At 41.9% G+C, this 27,936-nt stretch overlaps 1 protein-coding gene across 1 annotated transcript in view; it reads right to left on the reverse strand.

The window, feature by feature from the left end:
- Positions 1–7,160: 7,160 nt before the first annotated feature.
- Positions 7,161–27,936, reverse strand: part of UBXN6 (UBX domain protein 6) — a 38,111-nt gene continuing 17,335 nt past the window's right edge. The window contains exons 8-11 of the mRNA XM_075283564.1: positions 19,603–19,822; positions 11,291–11,421; positions 10,235–10,380; positions 7,161–8,850 (exon numbers count right to left, since the gene is read on the reverse strand). Coding sequence (XP_075139665.1) covers positions 8,722–8,850; positions 10,235–10,380; positions 11,291–11,421; positions 19,603–19,822 — 626 coding nt within the window. The 3' untranslated portion in view covers positions 7,161–8,721. The remainder of the gene's footprint in view (positions 8,851–10,234; positions 10,381–11,290; positions 11,422–19,602; positions 19,823–27,936) is intronic.

The raw sequence follows: 27,936 nt of genomic DNA on the forward strand, positions 1-27,936 counted from the left end.
TGATAGGAGGATGCCTACACCTCCACCAGGTTTGTTGTTGGGCTGGGGAGTATGTGCGAATTGCAGACCTCCATAGGAGAGGGGGCAGGGGAGGCGGTGTCTGAGGGTGTCAGCCATGTTTCTGTGAGACCGAGAAATGTAAATTAATTGAGAATGAAAAGGTCGTGGATGTAGGCAAGTTTATTACATACGGAGAGGGCATTCCATAGTGCCACGGAGAGGACAGGGGGAGGGGTAGGAGTGAGTGAGATTGGTTTGAGATTTCGGGGGTTCCATGCGCTAACGACAGGTGTGGGGAAAAGGCCAACAGTGGGGAATTGCTGGAGAGGTCCAGGATTAGGATATGTGTCTCCAGAAGTAAGGAGGAGCAGGGAGAGGGACAGCAGGTGTAGGTAGGGGAGGGTTGTATGTGTCTGGGGCGGAAAGCCTGCAGGTTTGTGAGTAGCTGTGCAAAGAAGGTCATGTGCTTCACAGAATAAAATGTTCCCTTGAGCACTTCACAGTTTCTCCACATGGTATATAAAGCTCCACTGTGGCCCCACACCCATATAAAATACTCCCCTGAGCCCCCGATAGTGGGCCCACATGGTATATAATGCTCCACACAGTGTAATATGCTCCCCAAAGCCCCAACACAATATAATACTCCACAGTTACCCACACAGTATACACACTATAATGGGCCTCAGACAGTATAATGAGCTCCCCAGCATTCCCACACAATATAATATGCTCCACACAGTATAATATCCACTTCACAGTAGCCCCCAGTATAATGCTCCACAGTGGCTCCACAGCATATACTTAATAAAGGCCCCCTAATATAATGCTCCTTAGTGTCCCTTCCCCCCGTATAATCCTCTCCAGAGGATCCCCCTAGTATAATGCAAAACACTGCGCATGCGCTCTCCAACTCGAAAGCAAATCCAAGGTAACCATAATGCATACTAGACCCAAAAGCACACATGCGCGACCCTACCATTCATCACCTTTCTTGCGATCAGATGAAAAACCATCCTCCACCCAGGGAGACATGTGAGTACATATTAAAGAGGACCTTTCACCACTTTTGGGCACATGCAGTGTTATATACTGCCAGAAAGCCGACAGTGCGCTGAATTCAGCGCACTGTCGGCTTTCCCGATCTGTGGCCGGTGTAAAGAGCTTACGGTGCCGGTACCATAGTGCTCTATGGTCAGAAGGGCGTTTCTGACAGTAAGTCAGAGACGTCGTTCAGCCTCGCGGCGCCTATCGCGCTGTGCTGTGGAGCAGAGAGGAACGCCCCCTCCCTCCCTGATAATGCTCGTCTATGGACGAGCTGTGTGAGCAGAGGGAGGGGGCGTTCCTCCCCGCTACACAGCACAGCGCGATAGGCGCCGCGAGGCAGAAGGCATTTATTTGATGCACAATCCAGGCAGGGAATGCCTTTTTCCTATTGTACTGTACTCATGTTTTTACTATGGACTAAATAAAAAAAAAAATCGGACTATTTAGAGGCTGCTAGATTTACGTTTGTTTTCTATTGGAGTGCTCCGAGCCGACAGAGCTTATCATCCGTACACCTGATTTACTTTGCTACAACCGTGAGTGTTTTCTTCAGTTACAATATATATAATATATATATATATAACTATTTAATACAAAGAATATTTTCAAGGTTTCTTCTTTGGGCTGTGTATTTCCCCTTCCCCTTTTCAGAGTTTGTTTTTGGATTGATAAACTTTATGTGATTTTGTAACTCTGGGACTTCTACTCTTAGGCTCCGTTCCCACGGAGTAACGCGCCGCGCATTCAGACACATGTATACACATGTCAGAGTGTGAGCGCTCAAAACAGATTCACTGCAACGTGGGTCGGCTCTCGCGCTACACATTGAAATCAATGGATTAATAAGCCGACACACATTGAAGTGAATGGGATCTGTTTTGAGCGCTCACACTCTGACACGTGTATACATGTCTGAATGCGCGGAGCATTACTCCGTGGGAATGGAGCCTTAGTCTGTTCTCCCTCCAACCCTTAATCCCATTCAGTTTTAACCCCCCCCCCCCCCCCCCTCCATTGGAGCTTTTGAATAATTTAGGCACATCACGTGCCATCGGGAGGAATTAAGACTGATATAAGTTTACATAAATTCTCCCCATTGTCTTTGTCACTATAGGTAGTTACAGACTTCCTAAAAAAAAAAAAATTACCAAATTGATTTTGAAATTATTTTTTTTACCATGGCAATTTCTTAGCGGTAAATGTGTTTTGTGTTTAACAGTACTCACCTCAGATGTCTAGAGCCCTTTATAATTTTTGTAACAGTAACGCTGTAAGATCTTTTTGTAGTATTTATTAGTTACGTTTTATTTCCATGGTAGTTTTATTCTGTGATAGTGGGTACAGTGAGTATTTTGACCCTAAATGTGTTTAACAGAATTGGGCCATGAGAATTTGGAAGAAAAAAAAAACTGATTTGAAAATGTTGTTATAACCCTAAAGATTTCATATTTAAAGTGGGTTAAATGGAGAAAAATCACTTTTACAATATATTAAACAACTTTTCCCAAGTACAAAAATGTCCCAGAAGTGGATGTAAACTAATGTAAGGACAAACAGCAGGTCACAGAAAGATAGAAGCGCCATTGAGCTTTTGGAGAGTAGATTTTCCTGGGATCAGTTTCAGGCACAGTCTTACTTTTAGGAGCGCAGAACTGAACCTAATGACTGCTAGCGGCAATATCGTAGCCAAACTGCTACACACCCAGTATGAGACAAAGACAATCAGGACGTTTTCACCAGACCTCCTAGGGGTGGAGATGGGCAATCCCAGACCAAAGTTGACAACACAGAGGAATATGCCACAAATTGATTAACCACGAGCAGAAGCCACAGAGCAGAATCACAAGCAACTCACCAGACACAGAGTGAACAACAGAGCAGGGTCGACAGCTGAGATAGCAGCGAAGTGCAGGAGTGAGTGTGTTAAATATCTCTGAAATTGCGGTGAAACTTGTGACCACGTGTTGTAGGCTTGTTATGAATCAGTGTAGAGGTTTATTAATATCTTGAAGGGAAAACACAGGAACAGGAAAAATGTCAAAAATAACAGAAATATCAGTCAATGTCTCAATAGCTTACATCTTCAGAGAAGTTAGATTTCTTCATCTGGATATCCTGTAGTTACAGCTTGGTTCACGCTTGTCATCTGGTTGGTGGACTTGGGCTGGTCACGACGTCCATGACTGACCATCTGTCAGGGCCACCCACCCTGGTCTTCCCAAAGACAGACCCAGACATGTGTATTTCTTACTCATTTATATTCATGAGAGGGGGTGTTACCTTCTAACGTGTTGCTATGTAAGGAAATGTCTAAAATGGTGTACTGTAACCGCAACCATGTTCCCAAAATATAGAAATGTGATGTCAGTAGAGTTTAACCCTTTGTGGGCTAAAGAATATTGTAATATTATAATAATTAACAGAGTGATGGAAGGAGAGGTCAAGGTATGTAGCCAGAGTAGACACAATTTTTGCAACAGAGAACACTGCAACATGGTAAGTATACACTCACCGGCCACTTTATTAGGTACACCATGCTAGTAACGGGTTGGACCCCCTTTTGCCTTCAGAACTGCCTCAATTCTTCGTGGCATAGATTCAACAAGGTGCTGGAAGCATTCCTCAGAGATTTTGGTCCATATTGACATGATGGCATCACACAGTTGCCGCAGATTTGTCGGCTGCACATCCATGATGCGAATCTCCCGTTCCACCACATCCCAAAGATGCTATATTGGATTGAGATCTGGTGACTGTGGAGGCCATTGGAGTACAGTGAACTCATTGTCATGTTCAAGAAACCAGTCTGAGATGATTCCAGCTTTATGACATGGCGCATTATCCTGCTGAAAGTAGCCATCAGATGTTGGGTACATTGTGGTCATAAAGGGATGGACATGGTCAGCAACAATACTCAGGTAGGCTTTGGCGTTGCAACGATGCTCAATTGGTACCAAGGGGCCCAAAGAGTGCCAAGAAAATATTCCCCACACCATGACACTACCACCACCAGCCTGAACCGTTGATACAAGGCAGGATGGATCCATGCTTTCATGTTGTTGACGCCAAATTCTGACCCTACCATCCGAATGTCGCAGCAGAAATCGAGACTCATCAGACCAGGCAACGTTTTTCCAATCTTCAATTGTCCAATTTCGATGAGCTTGTGCAAATTGTAGCCTCAGTTTCCTGTTCTTAGCTGAAAGGAGTGGCACCCGGTGTGGTCTTCTGCTGCTGTAGCCCATCTGCCTCAAAGTTCGACGTACTGTGCATTCAGAGATGCTCTTCTGGCTAGCTTGGTTGTAACGGGTGGCTATTTGAGTCACTGTTGCCTTTCTATCAGCTCGAACCAGTCTGGCCATTCTCCTCTGACCTCTGGCATCAACAACGCATTTCCGCCCACAGAACTGCCGCTCACTGGATGTTTTTTCTTTTTCGGACCATTCTCTGTAAACCCTAGAGATGGTTGTGCGTGAAAATCCCAGTAGATCAGCAGTTTCTGAAATACTCAGACCAGCCCTTCTGGCACCAACAACCATGCCACGTTCAAAGGCACTCAAATCACCTTTCTTCCCCATACTGATGCTCGGTTTGAACTGCAGGAGATTGTCTTGACCATGTCTACATGCCTAAATGCACTGAGTTGCCGCCATGTGATTGGCTGATTAGAAATTAAGTGTTAACGAGCAGTTGGACAGGTGTACCTAATAAAGTGGCCGGTGAGTGTACATCACAGGTCATATGTAAAACAGGGGACCAGAGGCATCAGAGACAGCCTACTTACTTTAGCAAGCAGAGGGCTGTGCTGGAGGAAGAACATGCTTTGCTGCAAAATATGCTGGGCTTTAGTTTCTATCAGATATGCGACATCCCTTCCAGTGCAATGACGTGCAAGGCTCAGTGCTCATCTTCCAGGAGTAACAAAAGTGCCATAGTCATGGCTTGCTGCTCCATGTAAGGTTGAAATTAGCAATAAAGCAACTTAAGGGGGTTGGCCACTTTCAGACCAATATTGACAAACAAATGTACAATAAAAATATATACAATTTTCCAATATACTTTCTGTATCAATTCCTCACAGTTTTCTAGATTTCGGCTTGCTGTCATTCATTCTGTTACTTCTAGGGGATAACCATGAGGAATTGATACAGAAAGTATATTTAAAGAGGGCATGAGAGCAAAACTGATCTGTAGCAGCAATAGCTACTGACCATTAGGGACTCCACCTGTGTACCAAGCAAATCCATATCCATCAGCCACCATCTTGATACACCTTCGGTACTGAGACACAGCCCTGTATGCAGTCCGACATAGCCCATAGTAGAGAAGGTTGATTAAAGGAACCTGTCCCATGTAAATCCCTAGGAGAGAAAAACAAAACAAAACAACTGTCTCTCCTTCCTTGCCTCCTACTTATGGAGGGGATGTGATTGAATAATTAACAACAAGGTCATATTGCTTATTAACATGTCTATCTGATTCCACCTAGGGAGCTGAACAAAAGTTCAAAAAAGTTAAAATTTGTAGATCTTCTAAAGTAGCCCAAAAATTAAGAAAATAAATAAAAATTAAATCTCAAATCTAATAAATAAATGGCAGTTGAAAATTTTATTTAATTTATTTTAACTCCACAATTTCAGTTTTTGTTTTTTTTTAATGAATATACACATAAAACATAATTGTGTACTTTTACCCTCTTAAATTAAAGTATATTTGACAAAGAAAGAAAAAAAAAAAGCAATGGCCTACATTTGCTATTGCAGTTATGACTAAACTGGTGTGTAAATATGGTTCACCTTTGGCACCTCTAGTTTGGGCTAAAGTTTATCAACAAGCTAGGAATGTGGGTGTTGACTTTCAGAAAAAGGGATGGGTCTTAAATGCACCAAAATAGTGTTTACAAATTCTGTTTAAAAGTAAGCCAACTACCGTATTTTTCGGACTATAAGACGCACTTTTTTCCCCCCAAATTTGGGGGGAAAAGAAGGGTGTGTCTTATAGTCCGAATGTGGTGCCTGGCACCCGCCGTAATAGAGAGGCGGATGCCGGCAAGGGATAGACGCCGGGGCCTGAGACATCGCTGCGCTCCTCTGCCCTGCATGAAGCCAGCAGCGGCTATGTTATTCCGCTCCTCCGTCCCCCCGTCTATCCCTCGCCGGCATCCGCCTCTCTAGTACAGCGGATGCCGGGTCTGTAGTCTGGATTGGCGGCGCCTTCTCCCCCGGGGCCGGTCCCCACCGGCTCCATACCTGTGAAGTTGCAGGCCGGCTCCTGCGCGGCGATATCGCAGGAGCCGACCTGTTCGGGTGACAGCCGGTAGCCTAATGAGGCTCCCAGGCCTGTCACTGCTATATTAGTATCGCGGCTGGGTCTGTGACCAGCCGTAATACTAATAGACAGAATGTCCCATAGACGGCAATACAGTTGTATTGCCGTCTATGGGACTTGCAATCAAGTGACCGCAGGTTCAAGCCCCCGGGGGGGAATGAAATAGTAAAAAAAAAAAAAAAAAAAGCTTTAAAAATATATAATAAAAATAAAAATATGAAATAAATAAAAGTTCTAAATCACCTCCTGTCTCTAGAATATATATATAAAAGTAGAAAATCATATGTCATAAACCACCGGGTTTTTTTTCAATACAAGGTGATCTAAGCAATAGATATTCCCCAAAATGGTATAACTAAAAAGTACTTCTGGCCCCGCAAAAAAAACCACTCTATGCATCCCCGTACAGCTGCAGGGTCACCTGTCAATGTGGCCTTGCAGCTGTTGCAAAACTACAACTCCCATATATTAAATATTTTACCATTTTTTGCTTCAAAATTTTTTTTCCCTATTTTCCTCCTCTAAAACCTAGGTGCGTCTTATAGTCCGAAAAATACGGTAATAGAATTTAGACTACATCCAGCATAAGTCACTGTGATAAATCTGGTTCATTTTTCAGAAAGACTGTCTAAGTTTGCACTAACTAATCATAAATTGAGCCAATGTTTGAATCAACTGAATGTGCAAAAAATTACAGGAGATACACTCCGATAAAGTAACACGTTAAATTTTCAAAGTCTGGTTTGGTCATTAAGGCTAAGACCTTACGTGGTGGACTGCAGCATAAAAGCGTTGGAGAAAAAAACCTGTTTTTTCCTGCAGGGCTTTTCACAGACCGTCTACAGAGGAAAATTCTGCTGACTTTCAATTATACCTATTTGGAAACTGCCAGCATTTCCATATACGGTAGGTATAATTAACATTCTATGATTACAAAAATCGCTCAATTTATTTTTCTGCAATGTGTGGATGGGATTCGCTAGATAAGTTGTGAAGGAAAATGTTCTCTGAAAAGATATATTACAAAGCAGGACTAGGCAATTAATCAAATTCATTGCATTTATTAAATTAATTTGAGTAATTCATAGTTTCTAATTTTGTTCAGAATCTTGAAATAGTTAGTTACCCTGCCTGAAGTGTGGAGCTAATATTGGGGCTGAGAAAAGGTGGCAGTAAGTCAACAAATGCAGGATCAAGGAGGGTAGGACAGACAGATGTGATGTACAGAGAGGGAGGAGATACCAGGATACAAAAGATACTCAAGTAATTGCTGCTGTTGCACTCTATTATTCCATGCTTTTTAATACTGCTAGGTTGTATATAAGAGGCTGTTAGCAATAAATCAATTAACCAGCAATCAGGAGAATCTTAGGCAGGGTTCACACAGGATTTTTTCCATCCGGAATTTGAGGCGGAGGCCGACTCAGTTTCCGGATCAAAATACGGGTAGCTGCGACTGGATGCCAATGCAGTGGACTAGCATTCAGTCATGCACTCCGCTCCAGATTAGGCCCAAATGAATGGGCCTAACAGCTCCTAATAGAAACAAACAGCTCCCGGAAAAAAGAACTGACCAGCTCCCATTGATTTCAAAGGGAGACGTTTCTTTGGGTCAGGATTTTCAGGCGGAAAATACCCTGTGTGAACTCAGCCTTATTCAACCCCTCTCTGCTACATAGCTTTGTAAGTGTGAGGCTGAATAAGGAGCCCGATATAATATAAATAAGCAATCATATTGCAGATAAGGAGCAGGGCAACAGCTTAATAAATGAGGAAGGAATCATTTATCCTTAATAACATATATTACAAAGTTTCATATATGCATTATTCATTTATGAAAAGTTGTTTATATCTGAAGATACACTTCATGTATATTTGCATAGTTTTTATGTGGATCTTGTGGACATTTGTGGATTTTGGGGTGGAAAATGCACCCTACACCTGAAAGAAAAATAAAAACGATGTAAGACAGAAAGACCCGAGTCAGGTCGTGTATGCCTCCTACGGACACTAGGTTAAAACTGACTAGCACAGTGTTTGTAAAGAGGCTATTCACTGAAGGCAGAACAGACTTCTTTTGATATTCCTAGTGTCAACCTCCTAGTGGCCAGGTCTATACCTTATGGTCCGAGAATCCTCAGATTATCTATAGATGTCTATGAAACCAGCACAATTTTGCTGAAGAATACATTGTATATAAATATGTTATTTTTATTGTACACCAGTAGCTAAGAGACGTTTCAGTAACAATAACATAGAAATATGTATCTCTTTACTCTCCAGGAAAATAGGTGGGAAAGCATATGCTTTTCATTTTAAAACTTTGGGAATGGTTATAGAAGATATCTATGTGAAAGTTTTTGCAGAGGAAAGCAAGTCTTGTTTCAGCACACTTTCTGTTTTATATCCATCAGTATTCTCCATATCAGCCAAGATTCCTTCATCCCAACGGAATGTTAACAATGCGGTTGGAACCTGCAATTATTAATATTCATAAGTACATGTAAAATTTAACAAAAAAAATTATATATATATATATATATATATATATATATATATATATATACACACACACACACACGCATTATAATTTTGGAACAAAAGAGATAAAAAAAAACCCCACAGCTTCTCTGCAATGTGTAGTGTTAAAAAGATTTGACATAATCATGAGATGTTAACTGTAAAGAGTTCACAAGGACAATAAATGTAAATAAGCCTAAACTAAAGAGTCTGGAGATGCTACATTATTAATCAAAGAATTGTAGAACTCACACTAACATGCTATTAGAACAAGAGATCTCCTCATAGAGCAGTATGGCATTTGCACTTTGCCAGCCCAGTTCCCCATTGCAGTGAGATTGTGCAGCTAAAAATGTCTTAACAGCAGAAATGTGTGACCACTGAGCATAGTGGGGGGCAGGGCTTTGGTACAGTGTTGTTGCTATTTTGACTGGCCATGCCCTTACCGTTTTCCTATCCCCTACATTAATTCCAGCCGTGCTGCATAAGGATGAAGTCCGTTTTTTAATTAAGGTTGCTCTTACATGTGCAAGGTTTAATCACGATTTTAAAAGCAGTTTTTGAATCATCCATATTGAAAACTTCATAGACTAAGGGCAACACTATTTTTTTTCTGCCTCTTACATGCCTACTAACTTTTTATCTGCCTACTACATGTTGCTTTTGACAACATAATATGAAGGGTAATACTACATACAGAGGCTCTGATTGCACGTTAGGCTGAGTCCCACTTTAAGTAAAACATTTATTACTAGCTGCTATTTGTTACTCGCTGTGGGTTGCTGTTTAGCCAGTAAAAAGTATAGCTCACTGAACTCACTGGTGGCCTGGCCCTGCACGTTAGTTTTTAATCTTGGCGGGGGGGAGGGGGTGCAGTTTTTTCCTGTGTTTTATTGTGCTTTTTCTAATAATGAAATTTTAAAAAAACAAACAAAAAACACAATCTGCAGACACAACTAGCTTTAGTGTTACTTTAGTTAACTACCTGGTTATCATATTCTGTTCCAACTGGAAGCAGCACATGAGCCCATTCAGATCAAATAAAATGATGATGATGTTAATGATAATAAATTCCTGAAAAGTTGTTCAATACACCAAATAATAACATCAATGCTCTCTTCTGTTGTTCAGCTCAGTTACAGGTGCATACCTATACCTAATGTTGGATGATTAAAATGATTGACACCAACAGACTCAAAAGATGTAGAATGTCCAGTATTTTGCTAAATTAAAAAACGTTCTATGTGCAAGAACTTTTTGTTCACAATTTTTATTGGAACCTCTGAAACAGATGTGGCGTTGGCCTAACTAAATGTTGGAACACAACTCTGGTACTCACCAAACCACACTCACTAAGCGTAAGAGCTTCATTTTCCAACTTTTGGCCACAAGGAGCAATGAGTTCAAATGGAATCCAGTCATTTTGCAGATGTTGACGAATAAAATCAACCAAAATAGACAGCCTTTCTTTCCCATAGAATAAACCTGAAATAGCAGAAGAAATAGGACCTTCAGTAGGAGTAAGTCCATGCATAGCTGCTTGTCTGGGGCTGGGGGCCCAATCTTTCACACTGTACTAGCTTGGCTGCACATTATTTCTTGACCTGCTGCCTGACAGCATGAAATGCAGCAGTGTGCATATCACAACTTTTCCTCTCCAGTGATTCAGATGGTGTGCTTCATGTATTCAAAACACGTAATCTAAGTCTCTAGAGAGAAGGCAGGGAATATAGGCTACACAGTGTCAGGTTAAGGCCTCATGCACACTACTGATTGTGCTGCTCAAGGCTCTTCTAATGAGAAGCAATACAGCATTCCAATGACTAAAGACCAGGTCCTATCCTGCTCCGTGACATCAGAACCAAATCCACCCCATTGAAGTCAATGGGGGAATGGAAGGCACTCTGATGTCATCACATTCCTCTATATACTTGGACTTGTGAATGAGGCCTGAACCACAACTAGCTTTGGGGAACAAGGATTGAATAGGAATAAGCATCTTGGTTTTCTTATAAAAAGGTGTGCCATCATTCAGATGTAACATATTACAGAGTTTGTGCGTGACCTCGCATTCTAGATCTATGTGAGACTTAGCATATATATTTTTATATACAATGGGAGACATCAAAGTAGATAGTCCCTCCCAGCAGAATATAAGTCATATACTACCCAAAATTAAAACCTCATGTAGACAAACTGTACTACTGATTCATACATAGTTTGTTGAAAACTTAGGTACACAATTTATTTAGCGAATTTATTTTTGTTCTCACAAGAGACTTCTGATTTATTAGAAAAAAAAAAAAAAAGTTCAACGCATTGATGTAAATATTTGCCAAATTCTTTATTTTCCTGTTAAGAGCATACAACCTACTAAAGTTTAAGATTATCTCACCTTGTAATACATAGCCATCTGGAAATCTAATCCTGACAAAAGTATATTTATATTTCTTTCGTTCTTGTTTTTCTTCCCGCTCCCGCATTTCTTTAGTCTTCAGCATGGAGTCTTGCTTTAACTTTTCTGTTCTATGATGAAAAGTTTTTTTTGTTATATATATATATATATATATATATATATATATATATATATATATATTGATTTAAAAGTGGTTATTCCCGAATCAAGAAAAAAAAGAAAAAACCTCCCTGAAGTGATACACATCATTATATTAACACTCGCAATGCAAAAATTACTCTGTTAACCCTTAAGTACTATAATGGTGTCTATCATAATGATATGTGTATGATAGTGGTGTATGATAGGCACCATGATAGTACTTAAGGGTTAATACTCTCAAATACTCTGCAGTAACACTTTAACGGGTTTAGACTCTACTCAACCCAACAGGATCTCCAGGTAAAGAAGGTGGGGGATAAGAAAGTGTGTCTATTATCTCACAGCTGCTGATGGCCAAGGCAATAAGATATGGAAGGTACTTCACACCATGAGGAAAAAGGTGAAAATAGATATTGTAATATTATTTATCTATAGTTCCAAAGGGTTACCTAGGGAAGCGCTACTAGAAAGGGGCGTTTGGGGGCTGGTGCAAACCACTTTTAGGCATTTAAATAAAAAGCATGGGTAGGTAACTGAACTTTTTCCCCAGGTGAAAAAAAGCCTAGCTACAGCTCTGCCACTGTACATATTAATTGTATATTTTGAGGAATGTTTCTTTTACAACCTAGGCACGACCGCATGGGTCTAAAGGGAACACCACAGTACTATTATGGCGTAAGCCTCACGCCTGCTCTAAGTCCTAGTGGGTGTCTGCAGGTACACCAGCACCCCTGATCTGAGAAGCCATGGTCAAGCATGACCACGGAATCTAAGAGGTTTCTGCTAATTTAATGCCCTTCATCAGCCCCCTTGCGGTGAGTTTGGTGGATACCGATATGTATTTTCAGGATCCCTGGTTGATCCTGATACAATGAGAGGATGTCAACCTATCAGCCTATGTGTCTGGACATAAATTAAAAAATAAAAATAAAAAAAAGTGTAAAAATAAATGAAGTGTGTTAAAAAAATAAATAAATTAATACATGAATAAAGCCCCAAAAATGCTCCTTGACTACATGAAATGAATTATATATATAAAAAAAAAAAGCATAAATAAATTATAAAAAAGATGTTTCATATTGACATGTCTGTAACAACCTGTACAATTAAATTTAAATATTATGTAACCTAACATGGTGAACATCATAAAAAACAAAAATGGAAAAAAAAACCGCAATTCATGTAATGATGTTTTGCCATCTCGCCTCACAAAATATGCTATAAAAACTGATCAAAAAGGCATATGTTCCCCAAAATAGTACCAATAAAAAGCACAGCTCACCTCACATAAATAAATTCTAAACCAACACTGTCAACCCAAAAAAAAAAAAAAAAATGTTACGCATCTCAGAAGATGGCGATCTGAGAAAAATTAATTTACGTCTCCAGATACCGTAAGTTTTTGTTCTGCAAAATTAGTAACGAAAAAAAAATGAAAAATTACCTATTGATGTAATTGTACCATACCATAGGATAATCAGTAACATGTTAATTATGCACTAAAAAATGGTAAAAACCAATGTCAGAATTGATGTTCATTTCATCAGCCAATAAAATTTAGTCAATGTTATAGGCGCCCAAAAATTGCGCTGTTACAAAATGCATCTCAGGCCATGAAAAATAAGCCCTCATATGGCTACCAAACCAGAAAAAACCCTCAAATCGCCAAATCATTAGAACAAAGCTGGCTGCGGTAGGAAGGGACTATATAAACTGTTCAAGCTATATTAGAGTATCACCACCGAATTAGAATTTATGAGCGAAAATACCCAAGAAGTGACCTCCCAATCTTAGGAGCTATTGGGAAAATAGTAGGAAATTTGTTGTTCCCAAAGTACTTCCATAGCTTACATATTCACTTATTACCGTGTTACTTTGCATTCACATCTGGGAGACTAATGCTCACTACACCCTTTGATAAATTCTTTGAGGGGAGCATTTTTAAAAATTTAGGCAAAGAATCTTGAATAAGGACACAGTTCCTGGCCATAGGACATATATGCACCGTGGGAATACTTGCGATGAGCTGACGGTCCCTCAGTCATGTCCAGCAAAAATGTCAGCAGGGAAGTTAGACTGGGCCTGTGTAGAACAGACATCGGCAGGTTCCCAGCATTGCTGCTTTTAGTGGGACATAAAGTAAAAAATAAAAATAAAAAAAAAAAAAAAAAATCTAATAATAATAATAATAATAATAATAATAATAATAATAATAAAGTATAAAAACAAAAATTATAAAATGTATAAATCCTCAAAAATGCCCCTTTCTTATTTAATATGAACGGAAAAAAAATAATCAAAAAATCAGTACAATAAAACTGAAAAATCATTTAACCTACCGGTATGTGTTGTTTAAAAAAAAAAAAGAAAAGCCAGAAGTAATGATTTTTTGCCATCTGGTCTCACAAAAAGGTGGTCAAAAAGTCATATGTTCCCTAAAACAGTACCAATAGAGAGCATAGCTCACCCCACAAGAAATGATCCATCAACAAATGGTCAACTGAAAAATAAATGTTATGCATTTCAGAAAATGGCGATGCAAAAACAATTCATGCCCCCAAATGGATTTTTGTTCTTCAAAATTAGTAACACATAGAAAACCGACCCACAGAATATGGGTAACATGTTACTTTTGATGTGCGGCAAAAAATGTAATTAAAAAAATGCCATAATTGGTGTTTTTGTTATTTTTTTAAATCCACCAAAAAAAAAGTTAAGAAAATAAACGTTATAGGCACCCCCAAAGTGGTGTCATTAAAAAGTGCATCTCATGCCGCAAAAATCACATAAAATTTTAAAAAATATAGATTGCACAAGGTGAAGACAAAAAAAATCTCCAAATCACTTGAACCTCACTGGCTGCGGCAGGAAGGAAATGTATGATCTGTGCGAGCTAGATCAGGGTATCACCACATACTTAGAGCTTATGAGGAAAAATACACCTGAAGTGACCCCCCCCCCCAATCCTAGGAGCTACTGGGAAAATGGTAGGGAATTTGTTGTTACCAATGTACTTCCACATCTTACATATTCACTTATTATCATCCGCTGTACATTCACGACTAGGAAACTAATGCTTGATAAATTCTTTGAGGGGTGCAGTTTTAAAAATTGGGTCACTCCCTAGGGGCTTCCACTGTTGCAGTGATCCTGAAATGCCAGCAAAGTGGAATCTCCTGACACGTGGCCCCATTTTGGAAACAACACCTTTGTAGGAATTTATCTAGGGGTACAGTAATATGTTGTGCCCAGCTTGTATCAGAGACAAATGCTCCAACAGCTGTTGTGCCCGGGATTCCCACTTAACAGTTTTTTGGAGTATGTGTCTCTGCTGAGACGAGCTGGACTCAACTTATCGGGCAATGAAATAGAGTGAATCTGGAAAAAATGCCATTTTCACTTTTCATTATCAGCTGCGCATTCATTTCTGGAAATAAAAGTAATGCAATACTCAAGCGTTAAAAATGCTAGCTATCCCTTGACGGTGTAGTTTCCAAAATGGGGTCACGTGTCTGCAAATCCCACATTACTGTCAATTCAGTCACCCTGCAAAAGTGGCATGATATCTAAAAGCCAGTTTTCCAAAAGCCAAAATAGAATTCCTTCCCTTCTGCGTCCAAACAGCACTTTTTAACTATATATGGCATTGTTAAGTATGTTATCCAGGATACAACAGTAACATAAATGTGGGCATAAACTGTTTCCACCATCTAATAGATCTGTCCCTGATATATCCATTGCAGTCTCAGGCCTTACTATAACTCCTAGGCAGCAGGCCCGCTGCCTCGGGGTCATGTTTGACGCAGATCTTTCCTTCACCCCTCATACTGAATCACTCGCACGTTCATGTCACCTCCACCTCAAAAACATCTCCAAAATACGTCCTTTCCTCACCAGAGATACACTAAAGACACTTATTGTCTCTCTGATTCATTCTCGCCTTGACTACTGTAACTCCTTACTAATCGGTCTTCCCCTCACTAAACTCTCCCCTCTACAATCTATTCTGAATGCATCGGCCAGGCTCATCTATCAGTCTAGACACTACAGCGATGCCTCGGGTCTGTGCCAGTCGCTACATTGGCTGCCTATTCATTATAGAATAAAATATAAAGTTATCACTCTCATCCACAAGGCTCTCCATAATGCTGCACCTCCATACATTTCCTCCCTCATCTCTGTTTACCGCCCAACCCGTTCTCTCCGCTCACTCAATGACCTAAGACTTACATCCTCTATTATCAGAACCTCCCACGCTCGTATACAAGACTTCTCCCGAGTTGCATCACTTCTCTGGAATTCTCTACCCCGGACAATCAGATTAACTCCCAATTTCTACAGTTTCAAACGCAAACTAAAGATACATCTTTTCAGACAGGCCTATCACAATTTCTAACGTAAACCCTTCCGTACTATAATTAGAATCCTCAAAATTTAACCTTCCTCTGTCCCCGCTCCCACATTACCCCACATGATATGATGTCTTTTCAGGCTAACTTTATTTGTCCAAGCTCCATCCACAGGTTACAGGACACCACTCACATGTTACAGGACGGCTCATAAAGTTTTGTTTGTGTAATGACAGTAACCTTGATTACAAAATTGTCTGAATACTGTATAAGCAATGCCGCCCCTGCTACCTCTTGTGTCACCCCCTCTACCTCATAGATTGTAAGCTCTTGCAAGCAGGGCCCTCAGTCCCATTGTGTGAAATGACTTTCTTTGTTATGTATCTGTCTGTATTTGAACCCTACAAATTGTACAGTCCTGCGGAATATGTTGGCGCTATAGAAATAAAATTTATTATTATTATTATTATTATTATTATAAACAGCTGTTTCGGCACAAAACAGGGAGCAGATGTGAAGGAGCGCTATGTGCTTTTGGAATGCAGATTTAGACTGTTAGTCATTAGACATCATGTCACATTTGCAGAGACCCTTAAGTTGCCTTATAAAATTGGGTCACTTCTTGGGTAATTCCAAATTACTGGCACCTCCAGGGCTCTGCAAAAACAATATGGTTCAATGCTCTTTCCCACACAGTAGTTTACGCCCACATATGTAACTTCTTGTACCCAGAATAACAAACTTAAAAGTTGTAGGAGTGCTCGTCTCTGATGACACAAAGTGAATGTAATGTATTGGGCACTGAGATGGCATATTTCTTTTATGAAAAAAAAAAAAAATAGTTTTCACTTTGTACATTAATTTTTGAGAAGCACTTTGGCTCAAAATTCCTTGAGGGGGTGTAGTTTCTAAAATGAGGTCAGCTTTGGAGGATTTCCATAGTGCTGGTACTTTAAGGATTCTGTAACTGAAACTAACCTCTTGTGAATGTGTTCATTTTAGAGCTAAATAAACATATTAATAAAAAAAAAAAAAAAAATTGTATATCTAAATTTTACCTCCATATTGTTTTAATTTCTATGAAATGCTCAAAGGGTTAAATTTCCCAATTGCCGTTTTGAATTATTTGAGGGGTGCAGTTTTAAAAATGGGGTGATTTGGGGGGATTCTAATATATAGGCCTTTAAAATTCTCTTCAGAACTGAGGTGGTCCCTAACAAATGGTTTTGGGAACTTTTTGTGTAAATCTGGAAAAAGCCTTCTAAAATCCAAAATAGATTAAAAGATGAAGCCAATATAAAGCAGAGAAATGGTGGATAATGTGTATTAATGCATTTGGGTGGACTGAACATATATGTTTGAAAAGCAGATCATTTCATATTTTTCAAATTTCCTATTTTTTTAATACATAAATACAAGAATATTGATCAACGTTTACAACATAAATGAAGTACAATGTGTCACAAAAAAATCTGAACTCACTTTGGTAAGTTATTGCCTTATAAAGTGACACGTCAGTTTTGAAAAAGAAGACCATATTTTCAAGGTGCTTTTAGGCTGTGTCCCTAAGGGGTTAATAAAGTAATAAAGTCATCATTTAAGATACCAAGGCATTATTCAGAATTGTCGTCTGCTTTGGGGGCAAGTCATACAGCTGCTAGGCAGACCCAGATTATAATGGCATGTGCAGTAACAATCCATTTCGTGTATATCCTACACCTTGCTAAGCTACCCAAAGTATAAAAACAAGTAGTAAAGGACAAGTGTATGGAAGTATACCTGCAGGACCAGACTACACAGGGTTTTATATGTAGCCTTTCATCATGGAGGGACACAGGTCTGCGTAACAGTTGTATACGGAAAATACATGCACTCTCTAATTATCATTAAAGGGATTCTACCATTAAAACCTTTTTTTTGTGGATAAGATGTCGGAATAGCCTTTAGAAAGGCTATTTGTCTCCTACCTTTAGAAGTGGTCTCCGCTGCGCCGTTCCTTAGAAATACTGATTTTTACCGGTATGCAAATGAGTTCTCTCGCAGCGATGGGGGTGGGCCCCAGCGCACAAACAGCGATGGGAACGTCCCCACCTCTGCCAGAGAATTGTCTCCAGCGCCGCCTCATTCTTTGTCCGCTAACAATACTGTGCAAGCGGCCATTTTCCCGTGGCCTGTGCGCCTGCGCAGTCTGCTCTGCTCAAGGCCCAACACCTAGAAGTTACGAGCCTGCGCCGGAAGAAGACATTGAAGATGACACTGCGGACGAAGAAAGAGGCGGCGCTGGAGACAATTCTCTGGCAGTGGTGGGGATGCCTCGATTGCTGCGAGAGAACTCATTTGCATACCGGTAAAAACTGGTATTTAAGGAACGGCGCAGCAGAGACCACGTCTAAAGGTAAGAGACGAATAGCCTTTCTAAAGGCTATTCTGACGTCTTAGCCACAAAAAAAAAAAAAAAAAAAAAATTTAATGGTAGAATCCCTTTAATTATAACTAATAATTATTAGCTTTCTCTAACCTAGTGGATATATAATGGAATGGAATACTGATGTGAATAAAACACAAAGGGTGAGATAGAAAACTATTAGCTATAACAGCATGTCTGTGTGCATGTTTGTTTCTCTCTTCTCTTCCCCCCTTCATAGACTTCTAAGGGCAGAATGGAACCTGACTCATAAAAGGAAAAAAAAATGAAAGTAAAATATCCATATTATACAAGACACACAGGCCCAGAAGATTTAGGGGGCCCATAAGCACTATTTAGGTTCAGTGGTCAGGTCTATGACGGATTAAACTTCTTTCATCTCTTTTCTCACTTACAGGAGCCCATCTACAGGAGATGTACAGGTACTGGCCCTGAACCCCTACAGGTCCCACTGCCAAATAAAATGTATTACTATCCTAAACGACACGATATAGAAATGAGGCCCCATTACAAATTTTACAGTTGGGCCCAAGAACTTCAAGTTATGAGTGGTTTAGTATGATGGGTAGCAGCTTCCTGGACTCAACAGAAAAGTTTGTGGTGCTAGGTGCCAAATAAACAGAATTGTAGCTAATAATGGCAATCCAAAATAATGGCTTTATTCAGCTTGTAAATGATTGGAAGAATGAAAACAAAACAGACTACCTTCTGAGGGCAAGATACTTTAGTAAGTTTTCTCTTCAGCAGTCTGCCTCACACTAAGCTCAACCAAGTCCCTTATAGATTTTAGTCCTTATGACACAGTCCAATAGTCTGTCTCCAATTTGTCCATAGTCTACCTGTTTTCTGCAGGTTGCCAACAGTATCCTAATGCTGTAGCTCTCTCTCTCTCTGGAGTTGGGCCCAGGGACGGGTGTGGTAAAGGTCTTTTTTAACCCTGCTTATGGGTCATTTTACAGTGCCTTCTAGGTCGACACCCTCACAATATATATCTGTGTATTTCTATTATGATTATTTAAATAAAACATTTCTTTGGTTTGTATATCGTGGTATATTTCCTTTTTTTTGGGTTTTGTGCTTCTACATTTGAAGGGTCCCACAACAAGATTTTAAAGAGTTATGTAAATTGTATAGTATGTCATCTGCTTCCTCTGAGAGCGGATTGTCTGTCTTATCTCGTAAGATAGATTTAGCAGTGAATTCAGAATAAGTGATTGATTTATGAAATGTGGGGTAGAGGAAAGAAGTCAGATAACTGGGGAAAGAGGCATTTTTTCTGATAAGATGTATTACAAAATTTCTTATATTCGTTTGTAGTATTTATACAAAAATAGTTAAAAGGAAAGTGACTAAGTTTTCAAATACTGATCACTGACCTTAACTTTTGTTCTAGTCTGATTTCTTCTATTGTCAAGTTATAAAAATCAGCAGGCAGGTCAAATGTTGCAGCTTTAACAGATGGCATAAAGATCTGTGGTTGTCGGTCAAGAGTGGCGATTAAGGGCTCTCCACTTAACAAAGAATCATGATACTTTTGCAAGTCGGTTAACCTGTTAAGTGCGTCACTGTCCAATACATAGAATTCTTCTTGCAGATCTAGTAGGTCAATTACAAAATAAAAATATAGTAAGCCAGGCAAGTGTCCTAAAATATTATAAAATGCCAATATAAACAACAATATGCAGAACAGTAAGGGGATGTTCACATTTGCGCTCGGTGTCTAGTGTGTACATTCCACCGGGTCTCCGTCCTCAGCCCTAGCGAAACTGGACAAGGGATGGAAACCTGGTGGTCAGCTTTAAAATCCATTTTTGCCAAAAAGTGTAATGTGGATAAATAGGTGGAGGCTACATAAAGAAACATATTATGTCCCTAGTGTAGCGATTATAAATAACATCCTATTAGACAGAGGCCGTGTTTTTAAGACTTTTTTGTTCTATTTGGTGTATGTAGATTTTAGACTGTTGGTTAATAAAACTATTGGATGTAAACTGACCTTGTATTGCTAAATAGGATTAATTACCTATAGCTAATAAGGAAGTTTGAGAATTACATCCTGACACCAATTTAAGAGAGAGTATAGTCAGGTCTAAAATGCCTCCCAAACAGTGTCGGACTGTGATGTCTAGGGCCCCCCAGTCGAATTGATTCTAGGATATCCTTAGGATAGGCCATCAATATCTAACAGCCAGGACTTCTGCAGATTAGCTGTACCAAGACAGCATGGCTATAGGTAATAACAGGTCAGAAGCCATGTAACTCACTCGTCATACAATGTGCACTACTGCAGTACCTAAACCCACCGCTACACATTGTATGTCAAGTGAATGGCTTCCAGAATTGTTAACATTACCTGAGAAAGTTGCTCCGCAGAGTTCCCGGCTATCGGACCCTGCAGATGTAATATTGATTATTTAAATTTAAAAAAACCCAAAACATACCTGTCCCCGGAGCTCCGTTGTTCGCCACTGGTGTCCACTCAATCTTAGCCCGGCCCCACTTCTTGCCAGGGGTCCTGCATTTCATGTGACCACAGAGACCAATTAGTGGCCTCAACAGCAGTTAGTGAGGTACTAGTGACATATGTGAGTAATGTCATCTATTCCTCTCCAGCAACACTTGTGGTCATATGGGCCATAGGATTTCCAGCAAACAGTAGCCAGCATGAGGCCAAATGATTACTGGCGGCGGACAACGGAGCACCAGGGATTTTGGCGCTGAATCCACGTCACAATCTGCCCACTCACAATAGAGGTCTACGTAGACCGCTAGCTTACTTTTTTCCGTGAGTGGCATGTTGCCCTTTCTTCAGGCAGATTCTGCGGCTGATTGAGCCCCGGCTCCGCCTCGCAGCAGCACCCTCCGAACTAGGCCCATTCATTTGGGCCTACTCTGGAGCGGAAAGCTGCAAATGTCGGAAGCCGTGACTATCATGGCAGGCGCAGTTTGGCCCTCTTCTGACGCAGCTTCCCGTGTCACAACCATCTTCATAGCCCTGCTCATTAATTGTCTTGGAAATAACCAAACTAAAATTTCTACAGACATGAGCAAAATATAGGAGAAAAAGAAACAAAATATATGAGTTTGACTCAGATGATCAGCTGTTTTAAAAGACTGTAGGGCCGATGCTGCAGTCTCTTTACTGAATGCCATGCACGTTGCTGTACATTGCGTAGGGGCTATGCTTAGTATTGCAGCCCAGTCCCTTTCACTTGAATGGGACTGAAGTACAAATAAGTCACATGATGAATGAATGTGACTTTACTCATCTTTCAAGCTGAATCCCAGCAACCAAATATTGATGACCTATCATAAGGATAGGTCATCTACATTTAACTCCTGGAAAGTCCTTTAACCCCCTTCCCCACATCCTCCGTACTAGTACGGCGGATGCCGGGTGTTCATGTTTTATAAAGTAGACACCCAGAGCTAATGCCCCCGGCCGGTGGCCGCACCGATCGGGGGCATTAACCCCTCCGGCATGGCGCCATTTTCCCAGCGGCGCATGGGTGCCGCCATTTTGCTATAAATATATATATATATTTTTTTTTTCCCTAGAACACATATAAAAGTACTTAAATACTGTGAAACACATGCATGTTGGGTATCCCTGTGTCTGAAAACGACCGCTCTACAAATCTATAAAAATATTTCCCCAAAATGGTATACCGTATATACTTGAGTATAAGCCGAGACCCCTAATTTTACCACAAAAACTGGGAAAACGTATTGACTCGAGTATAAGCCGAGGGGGGAAATCCATCATTGCAGATAAAAAGTCTGGTCATGTGCATTGCAGCTTAGTAACTCCATGGGGATCATAGTAATAGCAATTAACCCCATCAGGTCCCTCACATTAACCCCCTGTGCGCCTCACATAAGAGTTACTGATATGTGGGACATATGGAGGTAATAATTAGGCATCTTCATAATTAAGGTCCTTCATTAGTAACCCTTATATGGGCCACACAGGTAACTGTTATTAATGTGAGGCACATGGAGTTACTGACACTAAATTAATAACCCCAAATGCCTGACATTAATAGGTAGAGTAACTAAAGGAAGGTACTTGTGTGTTTCACTTTACTGTAGCTTCCTCTCCTCCATACAACAGACATCTTCCATAAGACACAATGAATCCTGGCCACTCATCTGCAGGGTAGATGCTAAATCCTAGTGTGCTAAAGGACCTCTGATGACGTCATGACCATGTGATTGGACTCTGGTGTGGGCAGAGCTACTAGGATTTAGACTCAACCTTATCTGCAGATGTAACATACCAGTGGCTACAGGACCTTTGATGACATCACAGTCACGTGACCTCATGAGAAGCCAATCACAGAGAAGTAGCACTAAAGGACCTCCCCCTTCCAGTTTTCTGTGCTCCGTGGACCCTGACTCACGTATAAGCCAAGGAGAGCTTTTTCAGCATGAAAAATGTGCTGAAAAAGTCGGCTTACCCTCAAGTATATACGGTAACTAAAAATGTACACCCGGCCACGAAAAAAAAGGACACCCTATATATTCCCATACACGGAAAGTATAAAAAAGTTATGGGTGTCAGAAGATGGCGACTTTTAGAAAAAAAATTTTTGGCACAATTTTGGATTTTTATTAAAACGTAAATAAAACTATATAAATTTGGTATCCCCGGAATCGTACCGAAACATAGACTACAGGTGACATGTCATTTTGGCTGCACTGTGAACGCCGTAAAAACAAAGCCCATAAGAAAGTCGCACAAATGCACTTTTTCTTCAAATCCCATTCTGAATTTTTTTCCAGCTTCCCATTGTACAGAATAAATAATGGTAGCACCATGAAGAAAAATTTGTCTCGCAAACATTAAGACCTCATACGGGTCTGAAGAGCGGAAAAAAAAAAAAGAGTTATGGGTAGAGATGAGCAAATATTAAGGTATTCGAGATATTTGATTCCGATACCATGCGGTAAAACAGCAAAAATTCGTATCCCCTCGCACCTTCTCTGGTGCTTTTTTTTGCACCAATAACTGCAGGGGAGGTGGGACAGGAAGCAGGAAAAGGTAGGCATCGAAAAAAATAGGAAAACGTCATTAGCTGGCTAAATCAGATGACCTCGGATTTATAAGAATAGTGGCAGCCATGTTCGTGTCATTTGCGGCTTGGAGTTAGACAGGGAGAGACAGTCTGCTGAGGGCTAGAGAGGATTTAGCTTCTGTTAGGCAGGAAAAATTCTCAGAGCTAAGGGGGCGTTCACACTACCGTCGGTGTCCGACATGTAGTGTCCGCTCCTAGTGTCCGCTCAAAATCTGTCACGGACACTAGGAGCGGACACTAGATGTGTCCGTGACACCTGTCATTCACTTTAATGGGCATCGGGTGCGTTCTTTTGCACTCCGTGCCCGTCCTTCCCTGTCCGCAAGAGAAGATGTCCGACTTCTCAAGCGGACAGAGGAACCCTGCATGCTGGAGGAGGCGGAGTCTAAGATCGCTCCACACCAGTCTCCATTCAGGTCCGACCTTAGACTCCGCCTCCTCCGGCAGAGCCAGCGCTGTTTGGCCGAAGGCTGGCCAATGCATTCCTATGCGAATGCAGAGACTTAGCAGTGCTGAGCCAGTTCTGCTCAACTACACATCTGATGCACACTCGGCTCTGCTACATCAGATGTGTAGTTGAGCAGAACTGGCTCAGCACTGCTAAGTCTCTGCATTCGCATAGGAATGCATTGGTCAGCCTTCGGCCAATCAGCGCTGGCTCTGCCGGAGGAGGCGGAGTCTAAGGTCGGACCTGAATGGAGACTGGTGTGGAGCGATCTTAGACTCCGCCTCCTCCAGCAGAGCCAGCGCTGATTGGTCGAATTCCGTACTCTGGCCAATCAGCGCTGGCCAATGCATTCTATTAGCCCGATGAAGTAGAGTTGAATGTGTGTGATTAGCACACACATTCAGCTCTACTTCATCGGGCTAATAGAATGCATTGGCCAATCAGCGCTGGCCAATGCATTCTATTAGCGTGAGCTGAGTTTGCACAGGGGTTCTAGTGCACCCTCGGCTCTGCTACATCAGATTGCTACATCTGATGTAGCAGAGCCGAGTGTGCACACTCGGCTCTGCTACATCTGATGCACACTCGGCTCTGCTACATCTGATGCACACTCGGCTCTGCTACATATGATGCAGCAGCAGAGCCGAGTGTGCATCAGATGTAGCAGAGCCGAGTGTGCATCAGATGTGTAGTTGAGCAGAACTGGCTCAGCACTGCTAAGTCTCTGCATTCGCATAGGAATGCATTGGCCAGCCTTCGGCCAATCAGCGCTGGCTCTGCCGGAGGAGGCGGAGTCTAAGGTCGGACCTGAATGGAGACTGGTGTGGAGCGATCTTAGACTCCGCCTCCTCCAGCAGAGCCAGTGCTGATTGGTCGAATTCCATACTCTGGCCAATCAGCGCTGGCCAATGCATTCTATTAGCCCGATGAAGTAGAGCTGAATGTGTGTGACTCCGCCTCCTCCAGCAGAGCCAGCGCTGATTGGTCGAGTTCCGTACTGATTGGTCCAATGCATTCCTATTGGAAAAAGTTTATGTCACAAAAATCACAATTACACACCCGATAGAGCCCCAAAAAGTTATTTTTAATAACATTCCTACCTAAATAAAGGTTATCCCTAGCTATCTCTGCCTGTACAGCTATCCCTGTCTCATAGTCACAAAGTTCACATTCTCATATGACCCGGATTTGAAATCCACTATTCGTCTAAAATGGAGGTCACCTGATTTCGGCAGCCAATGACTTTTTCCGATTTTTTTCGATGCCTCCGGTGTCGTAGTTCCTGTCCCACCTCCCCTGCGCTGTTATTGGTGCAAAAAAAGCGCCAGGGAAGGTGGGAGGGGAATCGAATTTTTTTGGAGTTTGCCACGTGATGTTCGATTCGAATCGAACACATCGAACAGCCTGATATCCGATCGAACATGTGTTCGATAGAACACTGTTCGCTCATCTCTAGTCGTTACAGCTGACCCTCTTGGTGGACTCCTCAAAGACATGTAGGATTTCACATAAGTCTGCCATCCATGGCCAGTCATGGTTGACAAACTGAGGGAGCTGACTTTGAGGAACCCTTGGGTTTTGGAGATGGTACTCCTTCAAAGATCTCTGCTGCTCACACACCCTGTTCAACATATGGAATGTTGAGTTCCAGCATGTGGTGACGTCGCACAACAGTCGGTGTTCGGGCAGATGTAAGCGCTGCTGGAGGGTTTTCAGGCTAGCAGTGGCTACTGTAGACTTACGAAAGTGGTTGCATAAGCACCACACTCTCACCAGTAGCTCAGGCACATTGTTACGGCGGAGGAAGAGGCTTTGTGAGAACCCCTGCAGGGAGTTCTTGGGCAGGGAGAGGGGATGGGCCGCCCCAATTTGCAAGCAGGTCCCAGCCTCCACTACATTCACCCAGCCTGTCGTTACAGAGATGCAGCATCCCTGTCTGCATGTGCTTGTCCAGGCGTTGGTGGTCAAGTGGACCTTAGAGCAAAGCGCGGAACTCAGGGCCCACCTAATGTTATGGGACACGTGCTGGTGCAAGGAGGGAAGGCACACCAAGAGAAGTAGTGATGGCTAGAGGCAGCTGCCATCAGGTCACGGAAGAACTGAGTCTCCACAAGCATAAACGCCAACATCTCCAGGGCCAGCAGTTTTGAGATGTGGCCGTTTAAGGCTTGGGCATGTGGGTGGGTTGCACTGTACTTCTGCCTGTGATCAAACTGGGAGATGGAGAGTTGCCGGGAAGAGGCGCATGATGGTGCAGGCAAAAGGAGCAGAGGCAGGAAAAGGGGAAGATGAGGGTAAAGTCCCCAAAGTGTCAGAGGCAGATGTGGAGGTGTCCTAGCTGGTGGTCTGGTCTGCAGCACCAGCACTGGAAACAGTGGAAGTGTTCAGCCCACGATTGTCCTGCGTTTGCTCTCTCCCACTGAGCCCAGTGCTTGCATTCCAAATGAAGGCGCAGGCATGAGATGGTCAGGTTGCTCTTTTCAGAGCCCCCTATTCAGTTTTGAGTTGCACAGTATGCAAACTGCACTCAGTTTGTCCTCCACGCATACGTTGAAAAATCTACACACCATCGAGGGATGTAGCCTCGATGGGCAAGTGGCTAGTACAGGGAACATCTTGGGCTTTGCTGGCTCTGGCCTGGCTTCTGTGAAGTAAACTCTCCTGTGCCTCTGGACATGCCTCTGCCTCTAGCCACCTTTTTTGGTGCTGCGCTTGCCTCCACATCTGCACTGCTTTCCCCGCTAAACATCACCCATGTCCAGGTTGGGTCGGTCACCTCGTCGTCCACCACCTCTTCTTCCAATTGCTCACTCTGCTCCTCCTCCTGCACACCGCACATAACCACAGCCTGCCCTGATGGCAACTGTGTCTCATTATCATCACTGAGGCTAAGAAATGCTGGTTGCAAGGGTGGGAGGACTCTGCTGGGAAAATTGGGCATGTTGGGAGGAATGAGGGGCAGACTCTAGGGTAGGAACACGACTAGAGGTAGTGGCTGACTGGCTGGTGTAAATGCAGCTGGAAGCATTATCCGCTAGCCATTATAACCTGTTCCTGGTGCTCGGGCCTCATCTGCGTTGTACCCTGCACCCTGCTTAACGTTGCCATCAAGCCAGGGATTGTAGATGAGCACAATGCTGGCTGCCCCTCACCAGTAGGCATTGCATCCGCAGTTGCTTGACCGCGACCTGGGCCCCCAGCTGGATTTCCATGCCCCGTCCTCTTCTGCCAGTCTTACGCATTTCAAGATGTACACAAGCGTAGTGTATAGTAAGTATACGCGGTATATATTTTGAGTGTATAGCAAGTACGGTCTACACTGTATGGCAAGTATACCCCTTGCTTCACACCCATATGGGACAGGTATATTGGGCGTACAAACAAATGTATACAAGCGTATTTTTTTGAAAGTATACACAGTATATATTTTAAGCGTTTGTAAGTACAGTCTATACCGTATGGCAAGTATACCCCTTGCTTCACACCTGTATGGGACAGGTATATTGGGCGCACAAACCAATGTATACAAGCGTATTTTTTTGAAAGTATACACGGTATATATTTTGAGCATATAGCAAGTACGGTCTATACTGTATGGCAAGTATACCCCTTGCTTCACACAGGTATGGGACAGATATATTGGGTGCACAAAGGGATGTATACAAGCGGAATCTTTTGCAAGTATACAGGGATGGTATATAGTTAGTGCAAAGAGCAAAAAAGGCATATACTCTGTGGAAATTTTAGACCTTGCTTCACACCCGTATAGGATAGGTATATTGGGCGGATGCTCCAGTGTTTGGGCATCAGGTCACAGAAATTGTTCTGGTAGCTCCTGGGAGAGGGCAAGGTTGGGATGACTCTGCTGGGAGATTGGGCATGTTGGGAGGAAGGAGGGGCAGATTCTTGGGTAGGAACGCGCCTGGAGGTAGTGGCTGACTGGCTGGTGGAAATGCTGCTGGAAGCATTATCCGCTAGCCATTGTAACACCTGTTCCTGGTGCTCAGGCCTCGTCAGCGTTGTACCCTTCCCCCTGCTTAACATTGCCATCAAGTCAGGGATTGTGATGAGCGCATGCTAATGTTTCTTTAGCTTTAAATTTGTGTTTCTGTCCATATTAATGTAGATTTATGTGCAAGGGGATATAAAAGGAGTCTTTTTTTTTTTTTTTTTGCAGAGTGAGG

Source organism: Leptodactylus fuscus, chromosome 1 (genome assembly GCF_031893055.1).
Source record: "Leptodactylus fuscus isolate aLepFus1 chromosome 1, aLepFus1.hap2, whole genome shotgun sequence".
Taxonomy (NCBI): Eukaryota; Metazoa; Chordata; class Amphibia; order Anura; family Leptodactylidae; genus Leptodactylus; species Leptodactylus fuscus.